At 53.3% G+C, this 12,947-nt stretch overlaps 1 protein-coding gene and 1 long non-coding RNA gene across 2 annotated transcripts; one reads left to right on the top strand and one right to left on the bottom strand.

Moving 5' to 3' along the window:
- Positions 1–70: 70 nt before the first annotated feature.
- LOC115338532 lies at positions 71–7,104 on the bottom strand. Its single transcript, XR_003922422.2, has 3 exons — positions 6,915–7,104; positions 5,868–5,931; positions 71–111 (listed from the first exon to the last, which is right to left on the bottom strand). It is a non-coding gene; the product is annotated as an uncharacterized LOC115338532 (long non-coding RNA).
- Positions 7,105–7,268: 164 nt separating this feature from the next.
- Positions 7,269–12,718, top strand: LOC115338530 (DDB1- and CUL4-associated factor 10-like; the record flags this gene model as incomplete). Its single annotated transcript, XM_030007149.1, has 3 exons — positions 7,269–7,376; positions 8,090–8,158; positions 12,407–12,718. Coding segments are annotated over exons 1-3 (489 nt in total), but the record flags the coding sequence as incomplete, so codon positions are not given.
- Between the last annotated feature and the right edge of the window lie 229 nt (positions 12,719–12,947).

Genomic DNA, 12,947 nt, shown 5'->3' with positions numbered 1-12,947 from the left:
GGTTTTTTTGGGGGGGGCGTCCCCTCCCCCCCTAGAGGGGGGAGGGTTTGGGAATGGGGGGGGGGCTCACGTCAGGCTGCGAGGGGCGGCGGGGGGGTCCGGAACTCCGAGCTGTGGGGGAAAAAGAAGAAAAATTAGGGGGGGGGGGACCCCAAAAGTGCTTCCCCCCCTCCACAAAAGCCTGCCCCCCCAATTGACCCCGCCCCCCAATTGACCCCGCCCCCCCAAATTTGGGGTCACCCCTTCCCATAAACCCCCCCCGCAAAAAAAATGCACAGACTCCCCCAAAACTGGCTGCGGGGGCGAGGGGGGGGGGGGAATGGTGCCCAGTAAGAGGGGAAGCGGGGGGTACTGGGAACCCCAGTAAGAGGGGAATGGGGGGAACTGGGACTCTAGTAAGGGGGGAACTGGGGTGCCCAGTCGTGCAGGAATTGGGATGGCCAGTTAGAGGGGAATGGGAGGCACTGGGGTGCCCAGTAAGAGGGGAAGTGGGACCCCCAGTAAGAGGGGAATGGGGGGCACTGGGGTGCCTCGTTAGAGGGGAAGTGGGGGGCACTGGGACCCCCAGTAAGAAAGGAATAGAGGGAACTGGGGTGCCCAGTCAGAGGGGAACTGGGACCCCCAGCAAGAGAGGAATGGGGGAAACTGGGGTGCCCACTGAGGGGGGAACTGGGACACCCAGTAAGACGGGAATGGGGGGAATCGGGGTACCCAGTTAGAGATGAACTGGGACGCCCAGTTAGGGGGGAACTGGGGCACTGGGACCCCCAGGAAAGGGGAATGGGGGGCACTGGGACCCCCAGGAAAGGGGAATGGGGGGCACTGGGGTCCCCAATCATGGGGGAACTGGGTAGCCCACTAAGAGGGGAAGGGGGAGAACTGGCTGCCCAGTCGTGGGGGAACTGGGCACCCCAGTAAGAAGGGAAGGGGGAGAACTGGGGTCCCCAATCATGGGGGAACTAGGATGCCCAGTTAGGAGGGAACTGGGCAGCCCAGTCGTGGGGGAACTGGGCAGCCCAGTAAGAGGGAAGAGGAAGAACTGGGGTGCCCAATCATGGGGGAACTGGGCAGCCCAGTAAGAGGGGAATTAAGGTGCCCAGTAAGAGGGGAATGGGAAGAACTGGGGTGGCAATCATGGGGGAACTGGGTTGCCCAGTAAGAGGGGAAGGGGGAGAACTGGGGTCCCCAATCATGGGGGAACTGGGCTGCCCAGTAAGAGGGGAAGAGGGAGAATGGGGGTGCCCAACCATGGGGGAACTGGGGTGCCCAGTAAGAGGGGAAGGGGGAGAACTGGGGTGCCCAATCATGGGGGAACTGGGATGCCCAGTTAGGAGGGAGCTGGGCTGCCCAGTAAGAGGGGAAGGGGGAGAACTGGGGTCCCCAATCATGGGGGAACTGGGCAGCCCAGTAAGAGGGGAATGGAGAGAACTGGGGTGCCCAGTCGTGGGGGAACTGGGATGCCCAGTTAGGATGGAACTGGGTTGCCCAGTAAGAGGGGAAAGGGGAGAACTGGGGTCCCCAATCATGGGGGAACTGGGCAGCCCAGTAAGAGGGGAATGGAGAGAACTGGGGTGCCCAGTCGTGGGGGAACTGGGATGCCCAGTTAGGATGGAACTGGGCTGCCCAGTAAGAGGGGAAAGGGGAGAACTGGGGTCCCCAATCATGGGGGAACTGGGATGCCCAGTAAGAGGGGAAGGGGGAGAACTGGGGTGCCCAGTCGTGGGGGAACTGGGCCGCCCAGTACGATCCAACTGGTCTCACTGGGCCCCCCCCCCCCCCCGCCCTCCCTCCCCTCCCCGAGGCGGGACCGAACCCCCCGTGAGGTGATGACGGGGGGGGGGGACACCCCCCTCTTCCATCCCCCCCCCCCCCCCCAAAAAATTAAAACCGCCGGGGCCTTACCTTCGGGGGGGTGGGGGAGGGGAAAGGGGGGGGGTCTCCGGAGGGTGGGGGAGGGGCAAGGAAAGGGAGGGGGGGAGGGGCGGCGGGGGGGGGAATATTGACGTCCTTCCCCCCCCCCCCCCCCCCGCGTTTCGGCGGTGGCCTCACCCCGCGGGCGCGCGCGCGAGAACAAGGGGCGGCGGGCGCGTGCACGCCGCACCCCAACCGGCTCGGCGGGCCCCCCTCAGGCCCCGCCCCACCCCCTCCTCGCTCCCCCTCACGCCATTGGACGGCCGGACGGGAGGAAAGAGGGAAGGATTGGTTGAGAGGTTCGGAAGGGGGAGGGACTTACTCGGAAGTGACACCGGGCGCCCGCACTTCGGAGTTAATGGAAGGGGGGAAGGGGTGGGGCTTAGAGGGAAGGGGGGGGGGGGGTGTGGCCGCGGCGTTTGCCTGAGTCGGCGTCACCAGGCAGCGCGGCGGGCAGCCCCCGGCGCGGCCGCCATCTTGTGCGCTCTGAGGGGACGAGGGGTCCTTAACCCCTGCGCCGCCGGCCCTCAGGGCGCCCGCGCCGACGACGACAACAAAAAAAAAAAAAAAAAAACAAAAAAAACCAAACGGCACCACAAAAAAAACCCCTTAGTTTCAACGCCCAAAGCCTTTGGTTTAACCCCAAAGCCCTTGGTTTAAGCCCCAACCCCCTTCGTTTAAACCCAAAGCCCTGGATTTAACCCCCAAGCGCTTTGATCTAACCCCCAAACCCCTTGATTTCACCCCAAACCCCCTTGATTTCACCCCAAAACCCCTTAACCCCCAACCCCCTTGATTTCACCTCAAAACCCCTTGATTTAGCCCCCAAACCCCCGATTCAACCCCAAATCCCCTTGATTTTGCCCCAACCCCCCCTGGTTTTGCCCCCAAACCCCCGATTTAACCCAAACCCCCTTGATTTTGCCCCAAACCCCCTTGATTTAACTCCCAAACCCCCTTGATTTCACCCCCAATCCCTCGATTTCACCCCCAATCCCTCGATTTCACCCCCAATCCCTCGATTTCACCCCCAATCCCTCGATTTCACCCTCAAACCCCTTTGATTTCACCCCCAAACCCCCAATTTCACCTCAAAACCCCTTGATTTAACCCCAAAACCCCTTGATTTAACCCCAAAACCCCTTGATTTCACCCCAAACCTCCCTGATTCCACCTCAACCCCCCTTGATTTAACCGCCAAATCCCTCGATTTCACCCCAAACCCCTTTGATTTCACCCCCAAACCCCTTGATTTTTACCCCAAAACACCCCCCCAGCTGCTTTCGCCCCGTCAAAAAAACCCGCCTCGGAATCGCCGTCGCGCACCGGAATACGAAATAGCTGCCAAAAATAAAGGTATTCCACCTCGAAATTAACAGTTTTGGTAAAAAAAAAAAGGGGGGGGGGGGAACTGGACGGTTTGACACCGCTGAGGAAAGCGTGGGCAAAGCCCCTCGAAAAAAACGCCCAAATAGCTGAAAATTGCACCCAGATTTCCCCAAACTGACGACTATTTCGTTAATGTAAAGCAGCAAAATCCACAATTAAACGTTCCTGAGAAAATCAAGGTTAAAGTTGTGGCCAAAGAGCAGTTTTAACCCCCAAATCCCCCCAAACGGACTCCGTTAACGAAAAAGCGACAGGGAGAAAAAAAACCCCGTTATTAACCGTTTTTCAGGAAATTGGGGTTAAAATTGTGGCCAAACCCTTTCAAAAAAGCAGTTTGAAACTACAAAAATCACGTGAAACTGCGCCCAAAACCCCCCAAAACGGTCATTTTTGTTAATGAGAACACAAAACTCATAATTAACCTTTTTTTTTTTTTTTTTTAGTTTTTCGAGGAAACTGGGGTCAAAATTGAGGCCAAAACCCCTGAAAAAAATCAGGTTTGAATGAAGAAACAACTGGAAAATGGCACAAAATCCTCCCCCCCCCCCCCCCCCCCCCCGAATTTACTTATTAATAAAAAGCAGGAAAAACTCTGATTAGCCAGCTCCTGAGGAAATCGGGGTCAAAATTGTGACTAACTCCCCTAAAAAAAAAAAATCAATTTTAACCCCAAAACTAGTTCAAAATAGCACCCAAATCCCCCCCCCCAATTTACTTTTTTTGTTAACAAAAGGCATAAAAATTCAGAATTAACCAACTCTGAGAAAATCAGGGTCAAAATCGCGGCCCTACTCCCTCCAATAATTACTCTTGAACCAAAAAACATGGGCAAAACTATGCCCAAATCCCCCCAGATTGATGTATTTTTGTTAATAAAAGGCCAAAAAACTAATAATTAACGATCCCTGACAAAATTGGGGGTGAAATTGTGGCCAAACCCCCTCAGAATATTCACTTTTCGTCCCAAAACGAACTGAAAATTACTCCTGAATTCCCCTAAAATGGACTTTTTTGTTAATAAACGTCAGAAAAAAACGTGATTAATCGTTCTGAGGAAATTTGAGTTCAGATTGTGAGAAAAAAGCCTCAAATAATCACTCTTAAACTGCCAAAAAGAGCTCAAAACAGCCCCCCGCAATTGACTTTTTAGTTAACTAAAGCTGGAAAAAAATGAGAATTAACCACCCAAAAAGGAAATTAAGGTCAAAACTGTGGCCAAAACCCCCAATTAATCAGTTTTAACCCCCCCAAAGTGACTCAAAAATGGGACCAAATTTCCCCCAAATTCACTGTTTTGTTGAGGAAAGGGGGGAAAAAACCCCCTGTAATTAACCAACCCTGAAGAAATCGGGGTCAAAATTGGGGCCAACGCACCCAAAAAAATCCATTTAAAATCCTAAAATAGCTCAAACTGGCACCCAACAACCCCGCAACGGAACTACCCTGCTCCACATTAACCTTTTTCCTGCAAAATTAACCCAAAACCAAACCAGGAGCTACAATTATTCTCCCCAGAGCCCCCGAGGCAAAGCCGCCCGGCGAGGGAATAAATTAAATCACCAAAATACAATACACCGCCCCCCCCCCCCCCCCAATTAATTAAAAATCTCAAGTGGGTTTTTCCTGGTGAAATTATTACATATTTTTTTCAGCAAAAAGGTTCAAAAAACCGTTTTTTGCTCTTTTTTTGAAAGAACACAAGAGCAAATCCCTACTACATGTTTTTACCTTCCTCTTCCAAAAAAACTTATAAAAACGGGGTGAAAATCCGTTTTCAAACACTTTTTATCTTTCTAAAACCCCACAAACATAAATTACCAATAAATAACCGCCAAAACCACTTTAAAAATTGTCTTAAACACCAATTTTGGCCATTTTTAACCAACTTAAAGCTCAATAAGAACGTTGAGTTTTTCATTCAACGTAAAGAGACCCGCGCGGCGCGTTTTGCCCCAAAACAAACCCTTTTTGGGGGGGGCTCAGAAGGGGATTAAAAAATAAGTAGCAAAACCCTTAAATTTTGGGGTAAAAAGCCCCCCAAATGTGGAGTTTGGGATGGGCGTGGCTTGAGGGGGGCGTGGCGTTGACGCCATCTTGGGGCTTGGCCCCGTAACCAACACCCCGCCGGCGCCGGCAACGCCCAAGGCGGCCTGTTGTGTGTCGGCCAACACGTTGGCCAAGGTCAACGTCTTGGTCAACATCTTGGCCAATGCCAACGCCTTGGCCAACGTCTTAGGACGGCACCAACGGCTCGGCCAACGTCTTGGCCAACGCCGACCTCTCGGTCAACGTCTTGGCCAACGTCTTGGCCAACGTCTTGGCCAACGCCGACCTCTCGGTCAACATCTTGGCCAACGTCTTGGCCAACGCCGACCTCTCGGTCAACGTCTTGGCCAACGTCTTGGCCAACGTCAACGCCTTGGCCAACGTCCCCGCCCTCCTCTTCCACCACCGGTGCGCCGAGACGCCGCCAAATTGTGGGGGAGGGGCACAGCTGGTTTCGGGGGGTGGGGTTTGGCCCCTCCCACCTCCCCCCCCCCCCGCCCCACCCCAAACCTCAACGTCACCTGAGGTTGGCGATGACCTGGAGGGCGCGGTGGGGGGGCGTCTTCCAATCGGGAGGTCTCGTTCCTGGGGGGGGGGGGGGGTCATTAGGGGGGTGGGGCAAAAGGGGGGGGGGGGCGGGGCCACAAAACTGGGAGGGGGTTGCCCCATTTTGGGGGGTGGTCCTGATGATGTCGGAGGCGGGGAGGGGCTACGTGCCCCCCGTATCCCCCCCACAGAGCTCTATATCCCCCCCCCAGGCCCCTATACCCCCCCATAGCCCCCCCTTAGACCCCTATATGGCCTCATTAGCCCCCCCGTAGACCCCTATATCTCCCTATACTGCCCCATAGCCCCCCCCCAGCCCCCCCATACCCCCTATATCACCCCATAGCACCCCCTTAGACCCCTGTATGGCCTCGTTAGCCCCCCCCCCTTAGACCCCATATCCCCCTATACTGCCCATAGCCCCCTATAGAGCCTCATAGCCCCCCCCACACCCCCCTATACTGCCCCATAGCCCCCCCATATCCCCCCTATACCACCCCATAGCCCCCCCCCTTAGCCCTCTATATGGCCTCATAGCCCTCCCATACCTCCCTGTACTGCCCCATAGCCCCCCCACAACCCCCCCATACCCCCAAATCACCCCATAGCCCCCCCATATGACCCCACAGCCCCCCTGATAGGCCCCTACACCCCCCTATACTGTTCATAGCCCCCCATACGGCCCACAGCCCCCCCCATATCCCCCTATATTGCCTCATAGCCCTCCCATACCTCCCTATACCGCCCCATAGCCCCCCATATGCCCCTACACTCCCCCATAGCCCCCCCATATGGCCCCACAGCCCCCCCCCAGGCCCCTATAGGCCCCGTACCCCCCCATACCGCCCCATACCCCCCCAGGCCCCCCCCCAGGCCCCTGTAGGCCCCGTTCCCCCCCATAGGCCCCTATACGGCCCCATAGCCCCGCCCCCCCACCAGACCCCTACAGCCCCCCCTCCCCCCCCCACCCCACCACCACCCCCCCCCCCCCCCGCCCCGGGGCGTCGCCGCCGATGACGTACCGGACGCGTCCCGCGCGCGGCATGACGCCGTCACCCGCCCCAAAGGCCGCTCTGCCCGCCGGCGGACGCCGCCTCTACTCCTCCCGCTTCCGGCGGTGGCCACGCCCTCCCCGCCCTCACCTCGCTTCCGGGAGACGCTCCGCCCCGCCGCCTCGTTGGTTTCCACCCCCCCGCTCCGCTTCCGTCGACGCTCTAGCCCAGTCCTCCAACGCTTCTCTACTCTCCTCCCGCCCCCGTTACCCCCCCCAATTCCCCCGAGGGGGCGTGGCCGCACCGGAGCCCCACCCACCCCCACGGCCCCGCCCCCCGCGGCGTGCGCGCCCCGCCCCCACCGCGACCTCCCCTCACCACTCTATGGTCGCTCCCCGGAAGTGGCGTCGCGGGAACGGAAGGCGGGACTTCCGGTTCCGGGGCAGGCCGCCCGCGGGGCAGGCCTCTCGTTTCGGCGGCGGAGCCATGGAGGTGAGGGGAATCGGGGGGGGGGGGGCGGATTTGGGGTCACGGGGGGCAGCCGGGGGGGGAATCGGGGTCACGGGGGGCACCCACGGGGGGGTTGGGGTCACGCGGGGGCACCCACGGGGGATTTGGGGTCTTGGGGGGGCACCCACGGGGGATTTAGGGCCATGGGGGGCACCCACGGGGGTGTTTGGGTCACGGGGGGGCATCCACGGGGGGTCTTCGGTCACGGGGGGGGGACCCGGGGAGGATTTGGGTGTCGGGGGGGGCACCCACGGGGGGATTTTGGTCTCGGGGGGGCACCCACGGGGGATTTAGGGTCGGGGGGGGCATCCATGGGGGATCTTAGGTCATGGGGGGGGTCCCAGGGGGGATTTGGGGTCTCGGGGGGGCACCCACAGGGGATTTAGGGTCATGGGGGGGGACCCGGGGGGGGATTTGGGTCTTGGGGGGCACCCACGGGGGGGATTTTGGTCTCGGGGGGGGCACTCCCAGGGGGATTTTGGGTCATGGGGGGGGCACCCACGGGGGTTTTGGGTCTCGGGGGGGCACCCACGGGGGGTTTTGGGCCACAGGGGGGGGACCCACAGGGGAAATTGGGGTCATGGAGGGGCACCCACGGGGGAAATTGGGCCTCGGGGGGGGCACCCAGGGCCCCCCCCCCACCCGTGGGTGCTCGCCCTCACCCCCCACGACCCCCCCAAATCCCCCCCCCCCAGTTCCCCGGTGGCAGTGACAACTACCTGGCCATCACCGGCACGGCGCACCCCTTCCTCACCGGGGCCGAGGTGAGAACACGGGGTGGGGGGGGGAACCCCCGAATTCGGGGGGGTCAGACCCAGCGGGAGGGGGTCGACGGGTGAAAACGAACGAAAAGCCGGTGAAATTCCTCAAAAGGCAGCCCAGGAAGTGGACGGTGGGGGGAGAGAGGGAAAAAATTCGCTTTTTCCTGGGGAAATTGGGGCGAAATGCTCAGAAATGGGAGGTTTAAAGCACAGAGAAGTTCAAAGTGGCAGCAAAATCCCCCCAAAATATATAAAAGTAGCACTAAAACCCCCCAAAATGGCAGAAAAATCCACCGGAGTAGCTAAAAATGGCACCAAGATCCACTGAAGTAGCTCAAAATAGCGGCAAAATCCCCCCAAAATAGCTTAAATTGGCACCAAAATCCCCCAAGTAACCAAAAATGGCAGTAAAATCCCCCCAAATAGCCAAAAATGGCACTAAAATTCTCCAAAATAGCTCCAAAGAGCAGCAAAATCCCCCCAAATAGCACAAAAAATGCCCGCAAAATAGTTCAAAACAGCAGTGAAATACCTCAAAATACCTGAAAGAAGCACTAAAATCCACTAAAATAGTAGTAAGATCCCCCCCAAATTGCTTAAATTGGCACTAAAATGCCCCCAAATAACCAAAAATGGCACTAAACCGCCCCAAAATAGCACAAATTTCTCCTAAAGTAGTACAAAATGGCATTAAAATTCTTTAAAATATTTCAAAATGGAAGTAAAATTGCACAGAACATCTAAAAATGGCACTAAAACCCACTAAAATATGTCAAAGTAGCAGCAAATTTCCCCCAAAATTGCTTAAAAAAGGACTGAAGTCCCCGAAATAGCCAAAAAATGGCACTAAAATCCCCTAAAATAGCTAAAAAGGGCAATAAAATCTACTAAAATATCTCAAAATAGCAGCAAAATTCCCCCCAAATTACTCAAAGTGGTAGTAAAATCCCCCAAATGGCTCAAACTAGCACCAAAGTCACACAAAATTGTCTTTTTCAGTTAATAAAAAAGCAAAATTGTCTTTTTCAGTTAATAAAAAGTCAAACTCCACCGAAATTAACCCCATAAAGAGGGAATTGATGTCAAAATTGTTCCTCAAACCCCAGAAAAATCAGTTTTTACCCCCCAAAATAGCACCAAATTCCCCCAGAGTTGACTTTTTTCATTAATAAAAGGCTGAAAAATTCACGTTTAATCTTTCAAAGTAGAACTTGGAGTTAAAATTGTGCCTAGAACCACAAAGAACCCCAATTTTAAACTCTCTAATTATTAAAAAACAACACCCGAATCTCCCAAATTGGTTGGGTTTTTTTTTCTTTTTTTGGTTAATAAAAAGCACAAAAATTCCCTTTTAACCCCCCGGAGAACAAATTGGGGTCAACGTTTGGGTCCCAAATTCCTTTAATAAAGCAGTTTTTAACCCCCAAAATGGCTCAGAACAACCCCACCCCCCCAAATAGACCCCACCCCCCCAAATAGGGTTTTTTCTTAATAAAAAATGGAAAAATTCGTATTTAACAACCCAGAATGGGAGTTGAGGTGAAAATATTTTCAAGATTTATTTAAAAATTCAGAGTGTAAACTTCAAAATTACTCCACCCACCCCCGAAATTAGCATTTTTCATTAATAAAAGGTTAAAAAATCCAAATTAAACCACACAGAATGGGAATTGGGGTGAAAACTGTTCCTAAATTTATTTCAAAAATCGGAAAATTAATCAGCCTCAAAATGGCCCCAACCCCCCCTAAATTGTTTTCTTTTATTTAAAAAAGCCTGAAAAATCCAAATTGAACCATTCCAAGTGGGAATTCGGGTGAAAATATTTTTTGAAATTACTAAAAAAACCAGGTTATAAGTCTAAAAATGGTTCAAAAGAGGCATTTTTCATTATTAAAAAGCTGAAAAAAATCCAAATTTAATCACTTCTGATGGGAATTGAAATGAAAATATGTCCTAAACTTTTTTAAAGAATCAGATTGTAAGCGTAAAAATGGCTTAAAATTGCCCTAACTCCCCCCAAAATGGGCTTTTTTTATTAATAAAAAGTTAAAAAAATCCAAATTTAATGACTTGCAAGGGGACTTGAAGTGAAAGTATGTCCCAAATTTCTTGGAAAATTCAGAATATAAACCTAAAAATGGCTCAAAATGGCCCCAACACCCCCAAAACCGGCTTCTTGCATCAAAAAAAGCCTAAAAAAATCCAAATTTAACCTCTCCCAATGGGAATCATAGTGAAAATTCTTCCCAGATTTTTTCAAAAATTGAGATTATGACACTAAAAATGGTTCAAAATGGCCCAAACAGCCCCCAAATCAACTTTTTGCTTTAAAAATGACTAAAAAAATCCAAATTTAATGACTCTAAATGGGAATGGAAATGAAAATATGTCCCAAATTCCTTCAAAAATTCAGATTATAAACCTAAATATGGCTTAAAATGGCCCCAACACCCCCAAAACGGGCTTTTTACCTTAAAAAATGACTAAAAAGTCCAACTTTAATGACTCCCGATGGGACTTGAGGTGAAAATTCTTCCCAAATTCCTTCAAAAATGCCGATTATCACCCTGAAAATGGCTCAAAACGGCCCCAACGCCCCCAAAACTGGCTTTTCGCCTTCAAAAACGACTAAAAAATCCAAATTTAAGCACTCCCGATGGGACTTGAGGTGAAAATTCATCCCAAATTCTTTCAAAAATCCCAATTATCACCCTGAAAATGGCTCAAAACGGCCCCACCGCCACCGAATCTGGCTTTTCGCCTTCAAAAACGACTAAAAAATCCAAATTTAAGCACTCCCGATGGGACTTGAGGTGAAAGTTCTTCCCAAATTCCTTCAAAAATTCAGATTATAAACCTAAATATGGCTCAAAACGGCCCCAACACCCCCAAAACGGGCTTTTTACCTTAAAAAATGACTAAAAAGTCCAACTTTAATGACTCCTGATGGGACTTGAGGTGAAAATTCTTCCGAAATTCCTTCAAAAATCCCGATTATCACCCTGAAAATGGCTCAAAACGGCCCCAACGCCCCCAAAACTGGCTTTTCGCCTTAAAAAACGACTAAAAAATCCAACTTTAAGCACTCCAATGGGACTTGAGGTGAAAGTTTCTTCCCAAATTCTTCAAAAATTCAGATTATAAACTAAATATGGCTCAAAACGGCCCCAACACCCCCAAAACGGGCTTTTTACCTTAAAAAATGACTAAAAAGTCCAACTTTAATGACTCCTGATGGGGACCTTGAAGGTGAAAAATTCTTCCGAAATTTTTTTACCACCCCCCAACACCAGCCCCCACCCCACCACGCCAACCTCACAACACACAAACCACCAACCACCCCCCCCACCCCACCCTCGACCCCTCAGGGCCCACCTTGTGTGAATTTCTTACCGAATTTTATCAAAAATGCAGTTACCCTGTAAATGATCAAAATTTCCCCACCGCCCCCAAATGTCCTTTTCGTCCTTAAAAAACGACTCAAAAATCCAATAAGCACTCCCGATGGACTTGATGTGAAATTCATCCCAAATTCCTTCAAAACTCCCGATTATCACCCGTGCGAATGGCCTCAAAACGGCCCCAAACGCCCCCACAAACTGGCTTTTCCTCAAAAACGACTGAAAAAATCCAAATTTAAGCCTCCCGAGTGGGACCTTGAGGTGAAACATTCATCCCAAATTCCTCACAACCTCCAATTATCACCTGACAAATGGCTCAAACGGCCCCCAACGGCCACCGAATCTTGGCTTTTTTCGCCTATCAAAAACGACTAAAAAATCAAATTAAGCAACCCCCGACGGTGACTTGAGATGAGAAGTATCTTCCCAAATCCATTCAAAAATCCTCGATTATCACCTCGAAAGATGGCTCAAACGGCCCACCGCCACGCGAATCTGGCTTTTCGCCTTCAAAAAACGACTAAAAAATCAATTTAAGCACTCCGTATGGGCACTTTGGAGTTGAAAATACGTCCAATTCTTCAAAAAATCCCGATTATCACCCTGAAAATGGCTCAAAACGGCCCCCCAACGACCCCAAAATGCTTTTCGCCCTTCAAAAACGACTAAAAATCCAAACCTTTAAGCACTCCCCCGAGCGGAGGCCAGGAAACCGGGGACTACGCCCGTCAACCGCTCCGCAGGCGGCCGCCCCCGGGTGGGGGGGGGGGCCGACGGGGGGTTTTTTGGGTGGAAAAAACCGCGTTTCGGGTCGCGTCGCGCCGACGTTTGGACCCGTGAGCCCCCCAGACCTTCCACACGCCCAGCCTGGGGCCGAAGGAGTTACGAATCCCCCCCATCGCGCTGGACGCCGACCCCTCCCTCGCCGTCTCGGACGTGGTCGGCCACTTCGAAGACCTGGGGGAGCCCGGCGGGGGGGGCGCGGCCCCCGACCCCCCCTTCCCGCCCCCCCCCCTACGGCGTCCAGGGCCTGGAGATGCCGGTGGGGATCGCCCACGGGCTGATGGAGCAGGGCGGGGGGCTGCTGGCGTGGGGCTCGCCATTGGGAATGGGGGGGGGCCTAGCGGGCTTTTTGGTGGGGTGGGGGACGGGGGGAAAATGGTGGGTTTGGGGGGGGTGTAAATGGTGGTTTTTTGTGGGGACACTTGTGGTTTGGGTTGGGAAATGGGGTAAAGGGTGGGGTTTGGGGGGCGAAAATGGGGGCTTGGGTGGGAAAATGGTGGTTTTGGTGGGGGTGGAACGTGGGTGAAACTGTAGTTTGGGGGGGATGGGGGACATGGGGGGTTTGGGGGGGGAAAATGCGGGGCAAAATGGGGGTTTTGGGGCGGCT

Source organism: Aquila chrysaetos, unplaced genomic scaffold, assembly GCF_900496995.4.
Source record: "Aquila chrysaetos chrysaetos unplaced genomic scaffold, bAquChr1.4, whole genome shotgun sequence".
NCBI lineage: Eukaryota > Metazoa > Chordata > Aves > Accipitriformes > Accipitridae > Aquila > Aquila chrysaetos.
Note: the sequence above shows the minus strand (reverse complement) of the source record. Positions and strands in the feature narration are given on the sequence as shown.